Raw genomic sequence first — 18,900 nt, forward strand, 5'->3', positions numbered from 1 at the left:
GAAGTTGAAAAATGCTCTACTCAATGATAACCTGGTCAAAGAGGAAATAAAGAAAGAAATTAAAGACTTCTTAGAATTTAATGAAAATTAAGGTACAACATACCCAAATTTATGGGACAGAATGAAACTGAGCTAAGAGAAAAACTCATAGCTCTGAGTGCCTGCAGAAAGAAACAGGAGAGAGCATATATCAGCAGTTTCACACCACACCTAAAAGCTCTAGAACAAAAAGAAGCAAATACACCTGGGAGGAGTAGAAGGCAGGAAATAATAAAACTCTGTGCTGAAATCCAACAAGTAGAAACAAAGAGGACCATACAAAGAATGAACAGAACCAAATTTGGTTCTTTGAGAAAATCAACAAGATAGATAAACCCTTAGCCAGACTAATGAGAGGACACAGAGAGTGTGTACAAATTAACAAAATCAGAATTGAAAAGGGAGACATAACTACACAATCAGAGAAAATTCAAAATCATATTTTCAAAAAATCATCAGATCCTACTACAAAAGCCTATATTCAACAAAACTTGAAAATGTGCAGGAAATGGACAATTTCCTAGACAGATACTAGGTAATGAAGTTAAATCAGGAACAGATAAACCATTTAAACAACCCCATAACTCCTAACGAAATAAAAGCAGTCATTAAAGGTCTCCCAAACAAAAAGAGCCCAGGTCCAAATGGGTCTCCAATTACTGGAAAATATCATCATGAGTAAAGTAACCTAATCACAAAATAACACACATGGTATACACTCACTGATAAGTGGATTTTAGCCCTAAAACTCGAATTACCCATGGTACAATCCAGAGACCACATGAAGGTCTAGAAAAAGGTGACCAAAGTGCAAATGCTTCAGTCCTTCCTAAAACGGGAAAGAAAAACATAGAAGCAGATATGGAGACAAAGTTTGGAGTAGAGACTAAAGGAATGGCCATTCAGAGCCTGCTTTACATGGAGATACAACATTTTATATATATATATATATATATATATATATATATATATATATATATATATATATATATATATATATATATGAGAACAGGGTCCCTGTTGGAGGAATTAGAGAAGAAATTTAACGAGCTGACGGGGCTTGCAACACCATAAGAACAACAATACCAAACAACCAGAGCTCCAAAGGACTAAAACCACTACACAAAGCCTACACATGGAGAGACCCATGGCTCCAGCTGCATATGTAACAGAGGAGAGCCTTCTTGGGTACCAATAGGAGGAGAAGCCCTTGGTCCTGCCAAGGCTGGGCCCCCAATTACAGGTGAATGTTAGGAGGGTGTGAATGGAATAGGGGTGGGTGTCAAGGATGAACACCCTTATAGAAGTAGGGAAGGGGGATGGGATACGGGACTCATAACTGGGAAACCTCAACAGGAGATAACATTTGAAGTGAAAATAAAAACTGTCTAATAAAAAACGAAAAAAGAAAAAAGGACCCAATAATACCATTCAACAGATTGTACTTTATTCAGGAATCACAGTGGCAGCACTACAACTAAGGTGACTGACATCTTGAGAAACATTTTCTAAGTGCACAGGTTAGATGAGAGCTACACTTCCCACTGAGTATCTGGAACACTGAATCACTTAGGATAGATCATTTTCAGCAGGCTCTTGATACCAAAAACAGGAAATCTACTGTGTAAGGGGTCATCACAGGCACATGGAGAGGGAAAAGTTTACAAGATTCCTCTGCATTCATGAAAGACTATGGAGGGAAGAGGAAGGTGTTCCTTTGCAAGTACATGAGACAGATTCTCTTCTCTTCCCCTTGTCCTGATGAGTGCTGAAGTCCTCACTTGCTCTTTGGTGGACACTTCTGCTGGCAGGTTGGAGGAGGTTGCACAGGAGGGCATTTCTGTTGGTATGAGGGAGGAGGACAAGGTTCTGGACACTTCGGAGGAGGACAAGACTCTGGGCACTTTGGAGGAGGACAAGGCTCAGGGCATTTAGGAGGAGGACATGGCTCAGGGCACTTTGGAGTTGGGCACACAGGAGGAGGCTGGCAGGGCTGCTTGCACTGCTGCTGTTGGTAAGACATACTCCTGGAGTCTCAGGATCTGAAAGAGATTACATGAGGGTGTTCAGGGGTGAGAAATTCAGAGAAGAGAGGTGGAGCTATGGATTATCAACTGAACTTGTCTCTCTGAACATCAACATTATTTCCCAACTCTTATTTTAGGATTTGCTGGCTTTTCTCTTTCCTGTCAGCACTCTTTTGCAGCAGCCTTGCGAAATGATCCTGTGTTTCAGTCCTTCTCTCAAGATAAAGTATTTTGTCAAAGAAACAAGTGATGCTGTTTACACCAGAGAACACCTTTAAGACAGGCTATCACAAGTACTGGTGCCCTGAAAAATAACAGCACCAGTTCCTATCCTCTTCATTACATGTATTACCCCAGCAGGTTGTCTGGGGTTGGAGAATAAAGGACAGCTGAGGAAAGTCTCAGACTGTAATACCTACTTAAGTATATAGCCTTTCAAAGAACACCAAATGATGCATATGAAAGAGAAATACTCTGCATTCTACAAGTTATTATATGTAAAGGAAAGCCATGTATTACTCTTCACTGTTGTATCCACTGTGAATTTTCTTACTGCTAGGTAGGTCCCATTCATCAAATAACCAAAACTGAACTCAAGACACTTACTCTGTTAAAATTGCCTATAGCACATAGAACGGACAAAATGACAGACCAACTCAAGAAAAGATACTCACCAGGTTCTCCAAAGTAGTCTAGGATGTGACTGTCAGGAGTCTGCAGTCATACAGTCAAGAACCAATTTATAGAGCTGGCTGGTTATCCCAGTGGGAACAGAGGTGACTGAGTGTGGGCAGGCCCGAAAATTTCCAAACCAAAATGCAAATCCATGCATGACTGGCTTGAATGGTACTCTACAAAATGGGAAACATCCTGTTCCTGGACATTGTCATTGTTGAGAGCTGTGACTCAGTGAGTCCTTCCCTGTTTTAAGTTTCAGTAAGGTCTAACTGGTTACCTATGTGCTCTTTTGTGATTATAACCAATGTTTTTTTCCTCTGTTACAACTCTCATATATCCTTCAGTGTGTATTTTATTTGTTCTATTTATCTTATTATTATTCTCTGTTGCCTTTGCTCACTTATTGTTCTATTTTTTAAATATAATTTTCCAAAAGACTGAAAGAAAGTATTAAAAATTTTAATTGTGGTTTTAGCTTCATGTATGACAACCCTGTGCTTAGACTCAATTCATTCCTCCTTCCTTCTAACTTGGCTGCCTTGTCTCTGGCTTCATTGGAGAAGATTCCCTTAGCATCACAGCGAATTATGTATGAGGGTGGCAATACCCTAAAGGGGAACCCACCTGCTCTTAGGAAAAAGTGAGGGAGGATGTGGAAGAGAATATGGGAAAAGTTGAAAAGGACCAGGGGCTGAGAATAGGATATAAAATTAATATGTAAATAATAATGATAATAAGTACGAGAGCAAAATTAAAAATATGAAAATGTTCCACTTCATACATAAAACCCCTCCAGATAAACAAACATGATAACCCGATTACATCCATCTATTATCTTCAATATTATTGATGAAATACACATAAGAAAATAAAGGGAAGATGGAATATAACATGTGTTGGAACACAATACCTATGCTAATTATGTGCAAACCACATCTTTAATGGACCAATTGTACTGTTGTCATTGTGCTATTGAGGTGGTAGTACAAGTGATATTTTCCTTCCTGGAGTCAATAGGCATGTAAATAGTGATGGACATGGATATGATGCGCTTTATAGGGATGAGAAGAGTGAGGATGGCAATGATAGGGAAGGTAGGTAATAGTGGATAGTGTGATAGCCTGTACATTTATGATAATAATCGTGCAATTGGTAATGAAGATGGTCATCTCGCAGATGGAAATGAGGTGGTAGTAAGGGTGGTGCACACAATGTGGACAGCAGTTTCTAAAATTTTCACTTACATACAACTAATTAGGTTCTGTAGTCTGTGCAAATGAAAAGGCATGAAATAGTTCAATTTTTACTAAAGATAAGTTTGGGGTATAATTAACAGTTTCCACAAATAACAGTAACAAGAAAATGTTCAATATTTCCAGTTATTAAAGAAACAAAACCCAAAATTGCACCAGAACAATTTTACCTGTGTAAGAATGAGTATCATTGACATAATAACAGGAACTGGCAGAACAGTGGAATAAAAGGAGTACAAATACTGAAATTGTAGATGAGTACATTAGTCCAACAAATATGGAAAGTCATTTCTTATTATACAAATTATTGAATCGATATTAGATAACCATACGTGGTTTTGAAGACATTGTTGAAATGTATGAATTTTTATACAATATCATCAAAATTTTCCAGTACTAATTGAATTTATTACAGCATCTTGCATATTTTATTGTATAGTTATTGCTAAAAGAATAGGAAATGTACAAAATAATTTTCTAAATATTTCTTCTCATGTCTAGTTTCCGTCCTAAATACAGTTCATGTCTAAGTGAAAAATGACCTACATAAAAATAACAAACATTTATATATATATATTATATATACATATATATAAATTGATGAAAATATATCATATATATATAAATATGATGAAAATTCATACCACATAATACTGTATTGGCATGTAAAAGAAAGAGTATAATCTATAGTAACTATGGACAAAACCCAGGCATATTAACTGAAGTTACTCAGGAAGAGGAAAACAAATACTCTGTGATTTCTATTAAATTTCAGATCACAGTGTCTTACAGGATGATTTTGGTTTCAGTGAGAACAGTATAGGTAAGAGAAGAATATGAAGAGTCTTCTGAAAGTTATCTAAGCTACAATGTATGCAAACATAAGTTCAGTAAAGTTTTTTGTATTGTCAAATTTCTACACTATATGATTATTTTCACCATAATCGATGATAAACATTGAAATTGTGGAATACACTGTCCTAGTTTTGAGCTGTCAGCAATGTTTGATTTAATCATGATACCACTCATTACATGCACTATGATGAAATTACATTAAAAATGGAATGGAAATATCCAATTAAAAGACTTCAGGTGGTTTTTTTTTTTGATATTTTGAAAAAAAAAACCATTAACAAAAACCATTAACACAATGCTGTACACAGATAGAAGTGAACACGTGAAAAAAATGATACTCCAAGAAAATAGAATCATTAGGGTTCCCTGAATTAGTGACCATCATCTGCAACAGAAACTAAAAGCCAAGCAGAGGAATGAAGAGTACCACTACATGTAAAAAAAGAAAAAATCAACTTAGAAACTGCAGCTTTACATATATATACAAGTCAAGTTCGCAAAATTTCATTAATTAATCACTGGTAGACAGGAAGAGAGATATTCATCAAGGAAAAAAGTATAATTCTCCTATTTATACCTCACATGACATAATAGTGTATGGGCATGTAAAAGAAAGAGCATAGTATGCAATAACTATGAACAAAACTCAGGCATGTTAACTGAAGTTACTCAAGAAGTGGAAAACAAATACTGTGTGATTTCTCTCAAATTTCAAATCACGGAGTCTTACAGGATGATTTTGGTTTCCATGAGTACAGTGTAGGTGAGAGAAGAATATGAAAAGTTTTCTGAAAGTTATCTAAGCTACAATCGATGCAAACATAAGTTCAGTGAAGTTTTTTGTATTTTCAAATTTCTACTTCACAGGATTGTTTTCACCATAATCAATGGTAAACATTGTAAATGTGGAATATACTTACCTTGGTTTGAACTGTCAGCAATGTTTGCTTGAATCATGGTACCCCCCATTGCTTGCAATATAATGAAACTACATTAAAAATGAAATGGAAATATCCAATTAAAAAAGTCTTCAGGCTTTTATTTTGATATTTTCTAAATACCATTAACACAATGCTGTACACAGATAGAAGTGAACATGTGAAAAAAGTCATTCTCCAAGAAAGTAGAATATTAGGCTTCCCTGAATTGGTGACCATCATCTGCAACAGAAACTTTAAAGCCAAGCAGAGGAATGAAAAAGTACCACTACATGTAAAAAAAGAAACAATCACTCGAAATGTAAATAAGAAATACTCAAGTTAAAAAAAATAAAATTAAAAAAGGAAACAATCAACTGAGAAACTGCAGCTTTATATATATAAGCCAAGTTCGCAAAATTTTATTAATTAATCACTGATAGACAGGAATAGAGATATTCATCAGGGAAAAAAAGGAATAACCCTCGTATGTATACCACTGTCAGTCACAGATAATCTTCCTAAAAACACACAAAAAAGCTACAACAAAAGATTCTTCATATTTAAAATGTGAAATATATTTCATTCTTAAGCCAAACCCTACAGGCTGAGCTACATAACACTGTAAAATGCATAGTCTTATCTGGAGATAAGTTCTCTGTGATACACCAAGGTTTATTGACAGAAGGTAATCATAACAAAATGAAAAACAGATACTGCCCTGCGGAAAAATAGAAACAGGAAGAAGTATACTTCAAAGTTGTAGAAATATGGGGAGATTGAACAATTTTCTTTTAAATTATTAGAAAACCAAAGTAATGTTTAAAGCTTTAAATCTCTAGAATTGAATTTATCAGAACACTGGATGTACAGCAAAAGCAGTTATATCAAGTTCTTTTTACATTTAATTTAACTGGGAAATTATTTCAGAATGAAATATTTGTATATTATACAATATTTTTCTGAATAGCAGTTGAAAATGCTTCTCCTTAAGTGAAGCTAATGTAACTTTGATGTCATGGCTTCCAATAAATCAGATACTGAAATTGTGCACAAATCATGACCAAGAATAGAAACTAATTATAGAAATATATGAATGGGTAGCACATTGTTAAGAAAAACAGGCTTTCCATTTTATTTTATTTTGCATTTTATTTATTTTATTCTTTCACTTTACATCCTACTCACTGCCTTCCTTGTGACCACTCCCTCAGACAATCCTTACCCCAAAAACCTCCAATTTTCCCTGGAAGGGAGGGGCTCAATTGGTTATCCCCCACCCACATCCTGGCACTTCAAGTCTGTGAGGCTAGGCACTTCCTCTCTCACTGAGGACAGAAAAGTCATCCCAGGTACAAGAACAAATCCAACTTACTGGCAACAGCTTTGGGGACATGTGTTATAACAAGTTTTTAAATATAAATGCCTGTTTAAGACAGTTTCAATAGGTCAGGTTAATTTCAGGAGGTATGGAGTAGGCAATTATTCACTGGGTAGACTTCTTTCTGAAGGAATAAACTTTAATGCTTTGTTTCCCTGTGGTAAACTCTCTCAGGACAGAGAAAAGGGAAAGGGAATATATGCACACACAGAACACACACACACACACACACACACACACACACACACACACACACACACACACCCCATGTATGTAGCAAGGTTCCACAAGCTCCAAAATTTTTATTTCTTCTTGAAGACTTTATATATCCCAAGAAATCTTTCAAGCAACATAAAAATTCCAATGTGATTATATTTTATTTTTATTTATGTGAATAATTACCATGAATTACAAAAATACCATTTTCCCCAATGACATTAAATGATTGAACATTTTATGTAATACAAGTAAAAGACACATTCGTTCCAAGAATACACTTACAACCATACCTAAGCAACTTAATGTAAATTAAAAAACATAAGCTAGCAATTTATTTTTTCACAGCCAGTCTCTCTTACTGACAGGCTGAACTTTATATTTACTAAGAAGAAACCATTCATCTTATTATTAGCCTTTTTTTAAATCTTCATTAACTTGAGTATTTCTTATTTACATTTCGATTGTTATTCCTCTTCCTGGTTTCCAGGCCAACATCCCCCTAATCCCTCCTGCTCCCCTTCTATATGGGCTTCCTCTCCCCATCCTCCCCCCATTACCACCCTGCCTCCAACAATCACATTCACTAGGTGTTCAGTCTTGGCAGGACCAAGGGCTTCCCCTTCCACTGGTGCTCTTAGTAGGCTATTCATTTCTACCTATGATGTTGGAGCCCAGCGTCAGTCCATGTATAGTTTTTGGGTAGAGGCTTAGTCCCTGGAAGATCTGGTTGGTTGGCATTGTAGTTCATACGGGTCTCGAGCCCCTTCAAGCTCTTCCAGTCCTTTCTCTGATTCCTTCAATGGGGGTCCCATTTTCAGTTCAGTGGTTTGCTGCTGGCATTCTGCTATGTATTTGTTGCATTCTGGGTATGTCTTTCAGGAGAGATCTACATCCAGTTCCTGTCAGCCTGCACTTCTTTGTTTCATCCATCTTATCTAGTTTGGTGGCTGTATGTGTGTGGGCCACATGTGGGGCAGGCTCTGAATAGGTGTTCCTTCTGCCTCTGTTCTAAACTTTGCCTCCCTATTCCCTGCCAATGGTATTCTTATTTCCCTTTAAAAGCAGGAGTGAAACATTCTCATTTTGGTCGTCCTTCTTGAGTTTCATTTGTTCTAGGCATCTAGGGCAATTCAAGCATTTGGACTAATAGCCACGGATCAATGAGTGCATACCATGTCTGCTTTCTGTGATTAGGTTACCTCATTCAGGATGATATGTTCCAGTTCCATCCATTTGCCTATGAATTTCATAATGTCATTGTTTTTGATAGCAGAGTAATATTCCATTGTGTAGATGTACCACATTTTCTGTATCCATTCCTCTGTTGAAGGGCATCTGGGTTCTTTCCAGCTTCTTGCTATTATAAATAAGGCTGCTATGAACATAGTGGAGCATGTGTTGTTATATGTTGGGGCATCTTTTGGGTATATGCCCAAGAGAGGTATAGCTGGATCCTCAGGTAGTTCAATGTCCAATTTTCTGAGGAACCTCCAGACTGATTTCCAGAATGGGTGTACCAGTCTGCAATCCCACCAACAATGGAGGAGTGTTCCTCTTTCTCCACATCCTTGCCAGCATTTGCTGTCACCTGAATTTTTGACCTTAGCCATTCTCACTTGTGTGAGGTGAAATGTCAGGGATGTTTTGATTTGTATTTCCCTTATGACTAAAGGTATTTAACATTTCTTTAGGTGTTTCTCAGCCATGTGGCCTTCCTCAGCTGAGAATTCTTTGTTTAGCTCTGAAACCCATTTTTATAGGATTATTTTTTTCCCTGCAGTCTAACTTCTTGAGTATTTGTATATGTTGGATATAAGCTCTCTATCTGTTGCAGGATTGGTAAAGATCTTTTCCCAATCTGTTGGTTGTCGTTTTGTCCTAACAACAGTGTCCTTGGCCTTACAGAAGCTTTGCAGTTTTATGAGATTCCATTCGTTGATTCTTGATCTTAGGGCATAAGCCATTGGTGTTTTGTTCAGGAAATTTTCTCCAGTGCCCATGTGTTCGAGATGCTTCCCCACTTTTTATTTTATTAGTTTGAGCGTTTCTGGTTTGATGTGGAGGTCCTTGATCCACTTGGACTTAAGCTTTGTACAGGGTGATAAGCATGGTTCGATCTGCATTCTTCTACCTGCTGACCTCCAGTTGAACTAGCACCATTTGCTGAAAATGCTCTTTTTTCCATTGGATGGTTTTGACTTCTTTGTCAAAAATCAAGTGTCCATTGGTGTGTGGGTTCATTTCTGTGTCTTCAGTTCTATTCCACTGGTCTATCTGTCTGTCTCTGTACCAATACCATGCAGATTTTATCACTATTTCTCTGTAATTCTGCTTGAGTTCAGGAATACTGTTCCCCCAGAAGTCCTTTATTTGTGGAGGATAGTTTTAGCTATCCTGGGTTTTTTGTTATTCCAGATGAATTTGCAAATTGTTCTGTCTAACTCTCTTGGTATTTTGATGGGGATTGTATTGAATCTGTAGATCGCTTTTGGTAAATGGCCATTTTTACTATATTAATCCTGCCAACCCATGAGCATGGGAGATCTTTCCATTTTCTGAGGTCCTCTTCAATTTCTTTCTTCAGAGTCTTGAAGTTCTTATTGTACAGATCTTTTACTTGCTTGGTTAAAGTCACACCTAGTTATTTTCTAATATTTGGGATTATTATGAAGGGTGTCATTTCCCTAATTTCTTTCTTGATTTGTTTTTCTTTTGTGTAGAGTAAGGCTACTGATTTGAGTTAATTTTATACCCATTTACTTTGCTAACGGTGTTTATCAGGTTTAGTAGTTCTCTGGTGGAACTTTTGGGATCACTTAAATATACTATCCTATCATCTGCAAATAGTGATATTTTGACTTCTTTTTTTCCAATCTGTATCACTTTGATCTCCTTTTGTTGTGTGATTTCTCTGGCTAGAACCTCAAGAACTATATTGAATAATTAGGGGGAGAGTGGGCATCCTTGTCTAGTCCCTGATTTTAGTGGGAGTGCTTCAAGTTTCTCTCTATTTAGTTTAATGTTCGCTACTGGTCTGCTGTATATGGCTTTTACTATGTTTAGGTATGGGCTTTGAATTCCTATTCTTTCCAGGACTTTTATCATGAAGGGGTGTTGAATTTTGTCAAATGCTTTCTCAGCATCTAATGAAATGATCATGTGCTTTTGTTCTTTCAGTTTGTTTATATAATGGATTACATTGATGGTTTTCCATATATTAAACCATCCCTGTATGCCTGGGATGAAGCCTATTTGATCATAGTGGATGATTGTTTTGATGTGCTCTTGGATTCGTTTTGCCAGAATTTTATTGAGTATTTTTGTGTCGATATTCATAAGGGAAATTGGTCTAAAGTTCTCTTTTTTTGTTGGGTCTTTGTGTGGTTTAGGTATAAGAGTAATTGTGGCTTCATAGAAGGAATTCGGTAGCACTCTGCCTATTTCAATTTTGTGGAATAGTTTGGATAGTATTGGTATGGTTAACCACATGGTGGCTCACAATAATTTATAATTGCATCTGATGCCCTCTTCTGGTGTGTTTGAAGATTGCTGCAGTATACACATATAAATAAATAGATTAAAATATATATATACATATATTTATGTACACAAGTAAAACATAATTAAATATTTTCCTCAATTACATATGCTGATATAGTTGTGATTCTCCTGTTAATTTAGAATAGGAAATTACTGCAGATTTCCAGCATTTCTCTTTAAGTACTCAACACACTGGTTAGTTAATGTTATAGCAAGTACTGAATCCTTTCTGTACACTGGACAATAAAATTAATGCCTACTCTCTTTTAATAAGTGAAGTTTAGTCCACATTTCCCCTGCATCCATCAGGATTTTCAATCCAATTACAAGTTCCTTGAGTAAAGGTGTGGATCTCCATGATTATTAGGAGTCTTTGTTGGTTTATTCTCTCAAAGCACAGTCAGTTTCCTCAAGGTGTTTTTCCAAAAGACAATTTTGGGTGAAAGTTTTTATGAGGACAACTAAAACCCTATAGTTATCTTTCTTTCTCTAATGATGCCTTAGAAACATTTCAGCATATCTTTCTTAAATAGCATGTAGTGGATGCCAGGAGTCTTTCCTACATAGAAAAACATTCAGAATACCGAAGTGAGAAGAAGCCAGCCTGTCTCCCATGTTCCTCCTTGAGATAAAAATATTGTAGGGAACTGAAAAGCTGCATGTCCATCTCTTTATCAAAGTATAGACTTAGATAAAGTGCAGAGAATCCTCTCTGGAGAAAGCTGTTAGTAGAAGTTTGTATCGTGTTTCTCAAGGCATGGGTTGGTCAAAAAACATCTTCAGGAAGTGTTCAAGCTTACTTCTAGTTTACCAGTATGTGTTTTCGGTACTGTATTTTTGTTTATTTTTTTCTATTTTTGAATTTAAATAATGAATTTCTTATAAAATATTTGATTAAAATATTTAACTACATTCTTGTTCAATCAAAATATTACTATTACTTTTTACTTTTTATGCAGTATAAATTTCTTTGATGCTACCATTATCTATTTCTATATTTTAGATGTGATGAACTGTTGTTGACATGTAAACAAACATCAGTATATAATGGCTATAATTTGTTCCACATATCAAAGTCTATTATTATTTCATGCCTGGTACTTTAAAATGTTTTTTTCTGTTTCCTTTCTTTCTTCCTTTCTTTCTTTCTTTCTTTCTTTCTTTCTTTCTTTCTTTCTTTCTTTCCTTCTTTCTTTCTTTTTTCTTTCCTTCTTTTCTTCTTCCTTTCTTTCTTCCTACCTAATTCCATTCTCTCTCTCTCTCTCTCTCTCTCTCTCTCTCTCCCTCTCCTTCTCTCTCTCTCTTGTCTCTTATAAAAATTAGTATTCATTAATTATTTTATTTCATTACATTCCTAATGCTGCCACTTCCCAGTCCCACCACCATGGAATTCATTCACCAATTGCCCCTTCCTGCTAAACTCTGAATGTGTCCCCCTCCCAGGCATTCCCTCTCCTTAGGGCACTAAGTCTCTACAGGACTAGCAATATCTTCCTGTACTGTCCAGACAAAGCAGTACACTTCTGCATCTATGCCTGGGGCCTCAGACCAGCCCATGCTTGCTCCATGCTTGGTGATCCAGACACTCAGAGCTCCTAGGATTCCAGGTAAGTATTGGGTTATTATCCCCTTAAGTTCCTTCACTGTTTCCTACAAGACCAAAAAAAGCATCTCAATCTTCAATTCAGTACTTAGTTTTGAGCATCTGCATTTCTTTCAGTCAGCTGCTGGTAGAGCCTCTCTGAGGACAGCCATGCTTGTCACCCATCTGCAAGCATACTATAACATCGGTAATATTGTCAGTGTTGGTGCCTGTCAACGGGATGGATGACAAATTGGGCACGTCATTGGTGAGCCTCTGCTCCATTCTTGTCCCTGCTCCTCTTCTAGATATGAGCACCCTGGGAACAAAACTTTCGCACTCGGATTAGAGTCCCCAATCCTCCACTAGGGGGCGTCTAAATATTGGAGTTGTTCTCTTCATACTCTACATCCCCACTCTCAGGCATCTATGCCAAGTTCACATACTTGTCCATCCTATTACTATAACATTTAGAGTCTTGTGCATGTTGAAGTCATTATGCTTCTAAGCACAACAGAATTGGTGAACATATGATCTTTCAGAGAATGTGATAGTAGTCACAGGATGAGGACAAGCCTAGGCCTGAATGCGTTTCAGTACTGAGAGTCAAACGGACACCCAGAAACTTAATCTACAAAATATCTTCAGCTGACAATCATTTGCAAATGAACAATACATTTTCTCCAAGTGTCCTAGTAGGTATACAAACTATTCAAGGATAGGACACATTACCATCTGGAGATGTTGAACAGAGAGGGAATTCATTAGAATTTTGTGATTTTTTTTTCTGTTACCCTATACAACTTTTCCTTGTTTACTATGGTTACACATTTGTATTTCTTTTTCCTTTTAAAATGAAATTTCTGTGTTTGCCAACATGTGTGTCTCTATATTTCTGAGTGTTTCCTGTAGTTCTTCATTGGTTCTTGAGGTTTTGACTTGTGACAATGACAACCAGGGAGACAGACTGAAACCAGAGACACTCAGGCACAGCACTGTTCTCAGTAGTAAGCAGTGGTTACAGTTTTGGGTTGGCCCCAACATGTGAAGGCCATTTATGATATCTTTATGCATACATTGCCATTCATTCATTTTTATGGATCCTAGGTTATACATGTATGTTCAAGTGCTGAATTGCTTCCCCTACTTAGCAGAATAGAGAGTATTTTCTGAAACCGTAAAAGGTGGACTGCAGAGAAGTATGCCAATCCATCTGGAATCATATAAACACCTGTGTGCCTAGTGTATAATAAATGAAATTTAGTAAATTTTATATAAATATAAATCAATATAATTTCTTGAGTTTTTATTAAACCATTTTAATGACATTTGTACCATTTCTATCTTCTGTTTTTGTATTGAACTCTCTACCACTTTTTCCACAGGAATTACCTCCTCTTCATTCTATTACGTGTACATGTATGCATCTGTGTATGTGTTAATGCACACGAATACAATGTTTAGGATGCCAGAATGTGATACCAGGTTCTATGGGGGTGGAAGTATAGGGATTTGTGATCTGATAGACATTCATGTTGGCAAGAGAACTTGGGTCCCTTGAAAGAGGTTAAATGCTCTTAACCCTTGTAACATCTCTCCTGCTACTTTCTCTCTCTCTCTCTCTCTCTCTCTCTCTCTCTCTCTCTTTCTCTCTCTCTCTCTCTCTCCTCCCCTTCTTCCTTTTCTGCTTTTCTCTTTCTGTCTTTCTTTCCTACCTTTATTTCTTCTTTTTGTCTGTCTTCCTGGCTTTCATATTTTTCTTTCTTTTTGTTTCTCCCTCTCCCCACCAACCCTCTCTTTATTTTTTTGGCTCCTCTCCTTTACTTTGAATTACCTGTGGATTTTCGATATTAGTCCTGCATGGGATGTTGTAGGTATTTGTCAAGGGCGGGGATACATATAATACAGCACAACACTTTAGAACTCAACGAAACTATTCACTAGTTAGTTCAACCGTAATGGGTATGCCTAGGAGAAGGGGAGACCTGAGGACTAAGTGTCCTAAGGACTACATGCTGTTGTAGAGTTTTCCTCTGTTTGTTGCTCTCAAGGCCACAGTCCTCCTCCTAATCTATGAGTTATATGAATACTTTAGGAGGTTTTTAGCCCTTCAATGTGCAGTGTGACTGACACAATATTAGTGATGTCCAATGAGTCACAATAATAATGATCAGGAACAGAAATGGATTTCCAATTTTGTGAGTCCCAGTCAAGCCTGTCATCCATGGATTTGCATTTTGGTTGGGAATTTTTTGGAACTGCCCACTCTCAGTCACCTCTGCTCTCATTGGTATGGCCAGCTAGTTCTATAAATTGGTCCTTGACCATGTGACTGCAGACTCCTGGTACTCAAGTCAAAACTGTATTGGAGAACCTGGTGAGTGTCTTTTATTTAGTTGGTTTGTCTTCTTCTTCCTGTTTACAGTCTTTTGAGGATGAAAGTTTCTTTCGTTAAGTAGTCAGAAACAGAAGAGGATAAAATAATCAAGAGTGATAAGTGGCTTTTCCTATACATTTTATAACTTGTAGAACACTGCTTAATTTTCATACACATTTTTAATAATCTTTGAAAGGCTATACACCTAAGTATCTTTTAGAACCTGAGTCTTCCCTTAGCTGTGCTTTATTCTCGAGCCCCAGACAACCTGCTGGGATGACACACGTAATGAAGAGGACAGGAACTGGTAATATTATTTCTCAGGGCACCAATACTTGTGACAGCTTGTCTTGAAGGTGTTTCCTTGTATTAAAAATTTTACTTGGTTCTTTGGATCAACATATGTTCTCTTGAGAAAAGGACTGAAATGCAGAAGGCTTTCCCAAGTCTGCTGGGACAGAGTCCTCACAGGAACAGAAAACTGCAACAAGGTCTAAAATAGGATTTTGGAAATAACGATGTTCAGAGAGACAAGTGGACTTGATGGTCCATATCTCAACTGGTCTTCTCTGAAGTAATCATCCCTGAACACGCTCATGTAATTTCTTTCAGATCCTGAGACTCCAGGAGTATGTCTTACCAACAGCAGCAGTGCAAGCAGCCTTGCCAGCCTCTTCCTGTGTGCCCAACTCCGAAGTGCCAGCAGAAATGTCCTCCCATGCAACCTCCTCCCCCCTGCCAGCAGAAATGTCCTCCAGTCATGAGTACAAGAGGAATAGAAGAGGATCTGTCTCATGTACTTGCAAAGGATACCTTCCTCTTTCCTCCAAAACCTGTCATGAATATAGAGGAATCTTCTACCCTTTTCTGTCTCCATGTGCCTGTGATGACTCCTTACACAGTGGTTTTACTGCTTTTGCTATCAAGAACCTGGTGAGAATGATCTGTCCTCAGCGATTTGTTGTCCCAGATGCTCAGTGGGAAGTGTAGCTATTATCTATCCTGTGCACGCAGAAGATGTTTCTCAAGCTGTCAGTCACCTTAGTTGTAGTGCTGCAATTGTGATTTCATTTCCTGAATAAAGCACAATCTAGTGAATTATATCCATGTGTCCTTTTCTTCTAATATGTACCCTATTACAATTTATGTAGGGATTTGTCATTTGGCTTCAAAATTTTGGGACCTGACCACTTTCATTCAGTTCTGCTCCAACTGGGCTTGCCAGCCAGTCCTATAAATTGGTCCTTGTACCTATGATTGCAGACTTTTGGTACTCAGGTCCTGGGATACATTGAAGAACTTTGTGCATTTTCTTTTTCTTGAATTGGTCTTACTTTTTGTTCTTCCTTTGTCCTATAGTTCTGTAGTTTTATTCTTTGAATCCCAAGTCATTCAAAATGGCTGTAATCTGGTTTTGACTGACTTTTTTGCCATAATCAAGAGTATTTTGTGTTCGTTTTCTCAAGACACACATTACTTGATTGTTCATAACTGTGCTGTCTCCTTTATGACATGCTAATTCAGGAGGACTATCAAATCTTCAGACATGAAAGTTCTATTTAGGACACATTCATATATTCACCTAATACCAACAAGTCTTTTGTTCTCTCTTCACTCCTTCCATGGGACAAATAGTAACACATTTACCTCATATTATGTTTTTGTACTTTTATAATTGAAATACCTCTGTCAACTTTGGATTTTAAAAGTTCTGTATTGTTTTAATACATTTATAGTCCATTTATATCACCATTCTCAGAATTGTATGACATCATTATTAATTATCATTGGCTATTACTCCTTTATAACTGTGTGTCATATTTTCTTCATTCATTCTGTGATAAGCAGCTAGGTTGATTATTTTGAATAATAGGAGTAGTGCTGGAACATAGATGGTTATGTAGGCATTTGTATGTAGAATAAGATTTTTTTCAATACAATGAATGCAAGTGATGTTGCAGAATCATATTGTAGTTTTTCTTCAGTGTAATTTCTTAGGAACACCTCAAAATGATTTCCATATTTGTTTGATTAATGTACTCCTTTCCAATTTCAGTGTTTGTGTTCCTTTTATTCCACTGTTCTGCCAGGTCCTGTTATTATGTCAATGATGCGCATTCTTACACAGGTAAAATGGTTCTGGTGTAATTTTGGGTTTTGTTTCTTTTATAACTGGAAATATTGAACATTTTCTTGTTACTGCTATTTGTGGAAACTGTTAATTATACCCCAAACTTATCTTTAGTAAAAATTGAACTATTTCATGCCTTTTCACTTGCACAGACTACAGAACCTAATTAGATGTATGCAACTAATAGTTTTAGAAACTGCTGTCCACATTGTTTCCACCACCCTTACTACCAGCTCATCTCCATCTGCAAGATGACCATCGTCATTATCAATTCCATGATTATTATCATAAACTGTGCAGGCTATCACACTATCCACTGTTACCTACCTTCCCTATCATTGCCATCCTCACTCTTCTTATCCCTATAAAGAGCATCATATCCATGTCCATCACTATTTACAGACCCATTGACTCCAGGAAGGAAAATGTCACTTGTACAACCACCATCAGTAGCACAATGACAATAGTACAATTGGTCCATTAAAGATGTGGTTTGCACATAATTAGCATAGGTATTGTGTTCCAACACATGTTATATTTCATCTTCCCTTTATTTTCTTATGTGTATTTCATCCATAATATTGAAGATAATAGATGGATGTAATTGGGTATCATCTTTGTTTTCAGGAGTGGTTTTAGGTATGAAGTGAAATATTTTCATGTTTATTTTTGCTCTTATTATTATCATTATTATTTACATATTAATTTTATAACCTATTCTCAGCCCCTTGTCCTATTCAACCTTTCCCATATTCTCTTGCACATCCTCCCTCACTTTTTCCTAAGAGCAGGTGGGTTCCCTTTTAGGGTATTGCCACCCTTATGCATCAAATTTCTGTGATTCTAAGTGAATCTTCTCCAGTGAAGCCAGAGACAAGGTAGCCCAGTTAGAAGGATATATTGCACAAAGAGACAACAGATTTGGGCTAGCTCCTTTTCTAGGTGTTGGCACTTCATATGAAAACCCAGATGCACATCAATTTATTCTTTTTACTTCTGGATTGTGGCCACTGTCACACCCTTTCCCACTGTTATTAATCCCTTTCCCATTACTCCCCTTTGTTCCCCTCAGAGAAGTAGAAGCCCTCCCATACCCTTGGGCTTTGCTCCATCCTCAGAATCCCATCACAATATGAAAAAATGCATCCTTTCCCACTGTGATCCATAAAGAAGCCCAGTTAGGGGAAGGGTATCCGATGCGGAGCTGATGGTAGGCAACACAGTCAGAGAGAGGCTCAGTGCCAATTGTTATGTTACACAGAACACACTTTAAAAGATGGATATTCCATAAAGTTAATAATGTGTCTAAAAAGTTCAAATTGTCTTTCCTTTTCTTTTGCTATCAAATTACTTTTACACTCCATAAAATTTAAGAAGCATCCTCTCATGGAGAAACATTTCTACAGATATTTTGCACATTATTCTGGGTGCTGGAGAGATTGTTCAGTGGTTAAGAACAGTGAGTACTCTTCCAGAGATCCTGAGTTCAATTCACAGAAAACACATGGTGGCTCACAACCATCTATAACTGCATCTGATGCCCTCTACTGGTGTCTTTGAAGATGGCTACAGTATACACCCATAAATAAATAGATAATGAATAAATAAGTGTATACATATGTATATTTATGTATATAAATAAAAAATAATTAAATAATTTCCTCAATTGCATATGTAGATACAGTTTCAATTTCCCTGTCAATTTAGAATTGGAAATTACTGCAGATTCACAGCATTTCTCTTTAAGTACTGAACACACTGGTTAGTTAAGGTTATGGCAAATACTAACCTAGATTTTTCTGTAATCTGGACAATAAAATTAATAGCTACTATCTTTTAATAAGTAAATTTTAATTCACATTTCCCCTGCAGACACCAGGATTTTCTGTCCAATTACAAGT

The 18,900-nt window shown here is 36.8% G+C and overlaps 1 protein-coding gene across 2 annotated transcripts; it reads right to left on the reverse strand.

The window, feature by feature from the left end:
- Positions 1–1,464: 1,464 nt before the first annotated feature.
- On the reverse strand, positions 1,465–2,829 carry Sprr2d (small proline-rich protein 2D). 2 transcript variants are annotated; one of them, XM_087613812.1, is made up of 2 exons: positions 2,741–2,829; positions 1,465–2,081 (listed from the first exon to the last, which is right to left on the reverse strand). In XM_087613812.1, the coding sequence occupies exon 2, from the start codon at positions 2,060–2,062 to the stop codon at positions 1,817–1,819; it is 246 nt and encodes an 81-aa protein (XP_087469938.1). In that variant the 5' UTR covers positions 2,063–2,081; positions 2,741–2,829; the 3' UTR covers positions 1,465–1,816. The 2 variants fall into 2 exon arrangements, with proteins under 2 accessions (XP_087469938.1, NP_001395843.1); NM_001408914.1 differs by lacking the exon at positions 2,741–2,829 and having other exon boundaries at positions 1,465–2,062.
- Between the last annotated feature and the right edge of the window lie 16,071 nt (positions 2,830–18,900).

Source organism: Rattus norvegicus, chromosome 2 (assembly GCF_021556685.1).
Source record: "Rattus norvegicus strain SHRSP/BbbUtx chromosome 2, alternate assembly SHRSP_T2T, whole genome shotgun sequence".
Classification (NCBI taxonomy): domain Eukaryota; kingdom Metazoa; phylum Chordata; class Mammalia; order Rodentia; family Muridae; genus Rattus; species Rattus norvegicus.

Excerpts from the sequence above, each read along its gene's own strand:
- Sprr2d (XM_087613812.1), bottom strand. The coding sequence starts at position 2,062 with ATGTCTTACCAACAGCAGCAGTGCAAGCAGCCCTGCCAGCCTCCTCCT.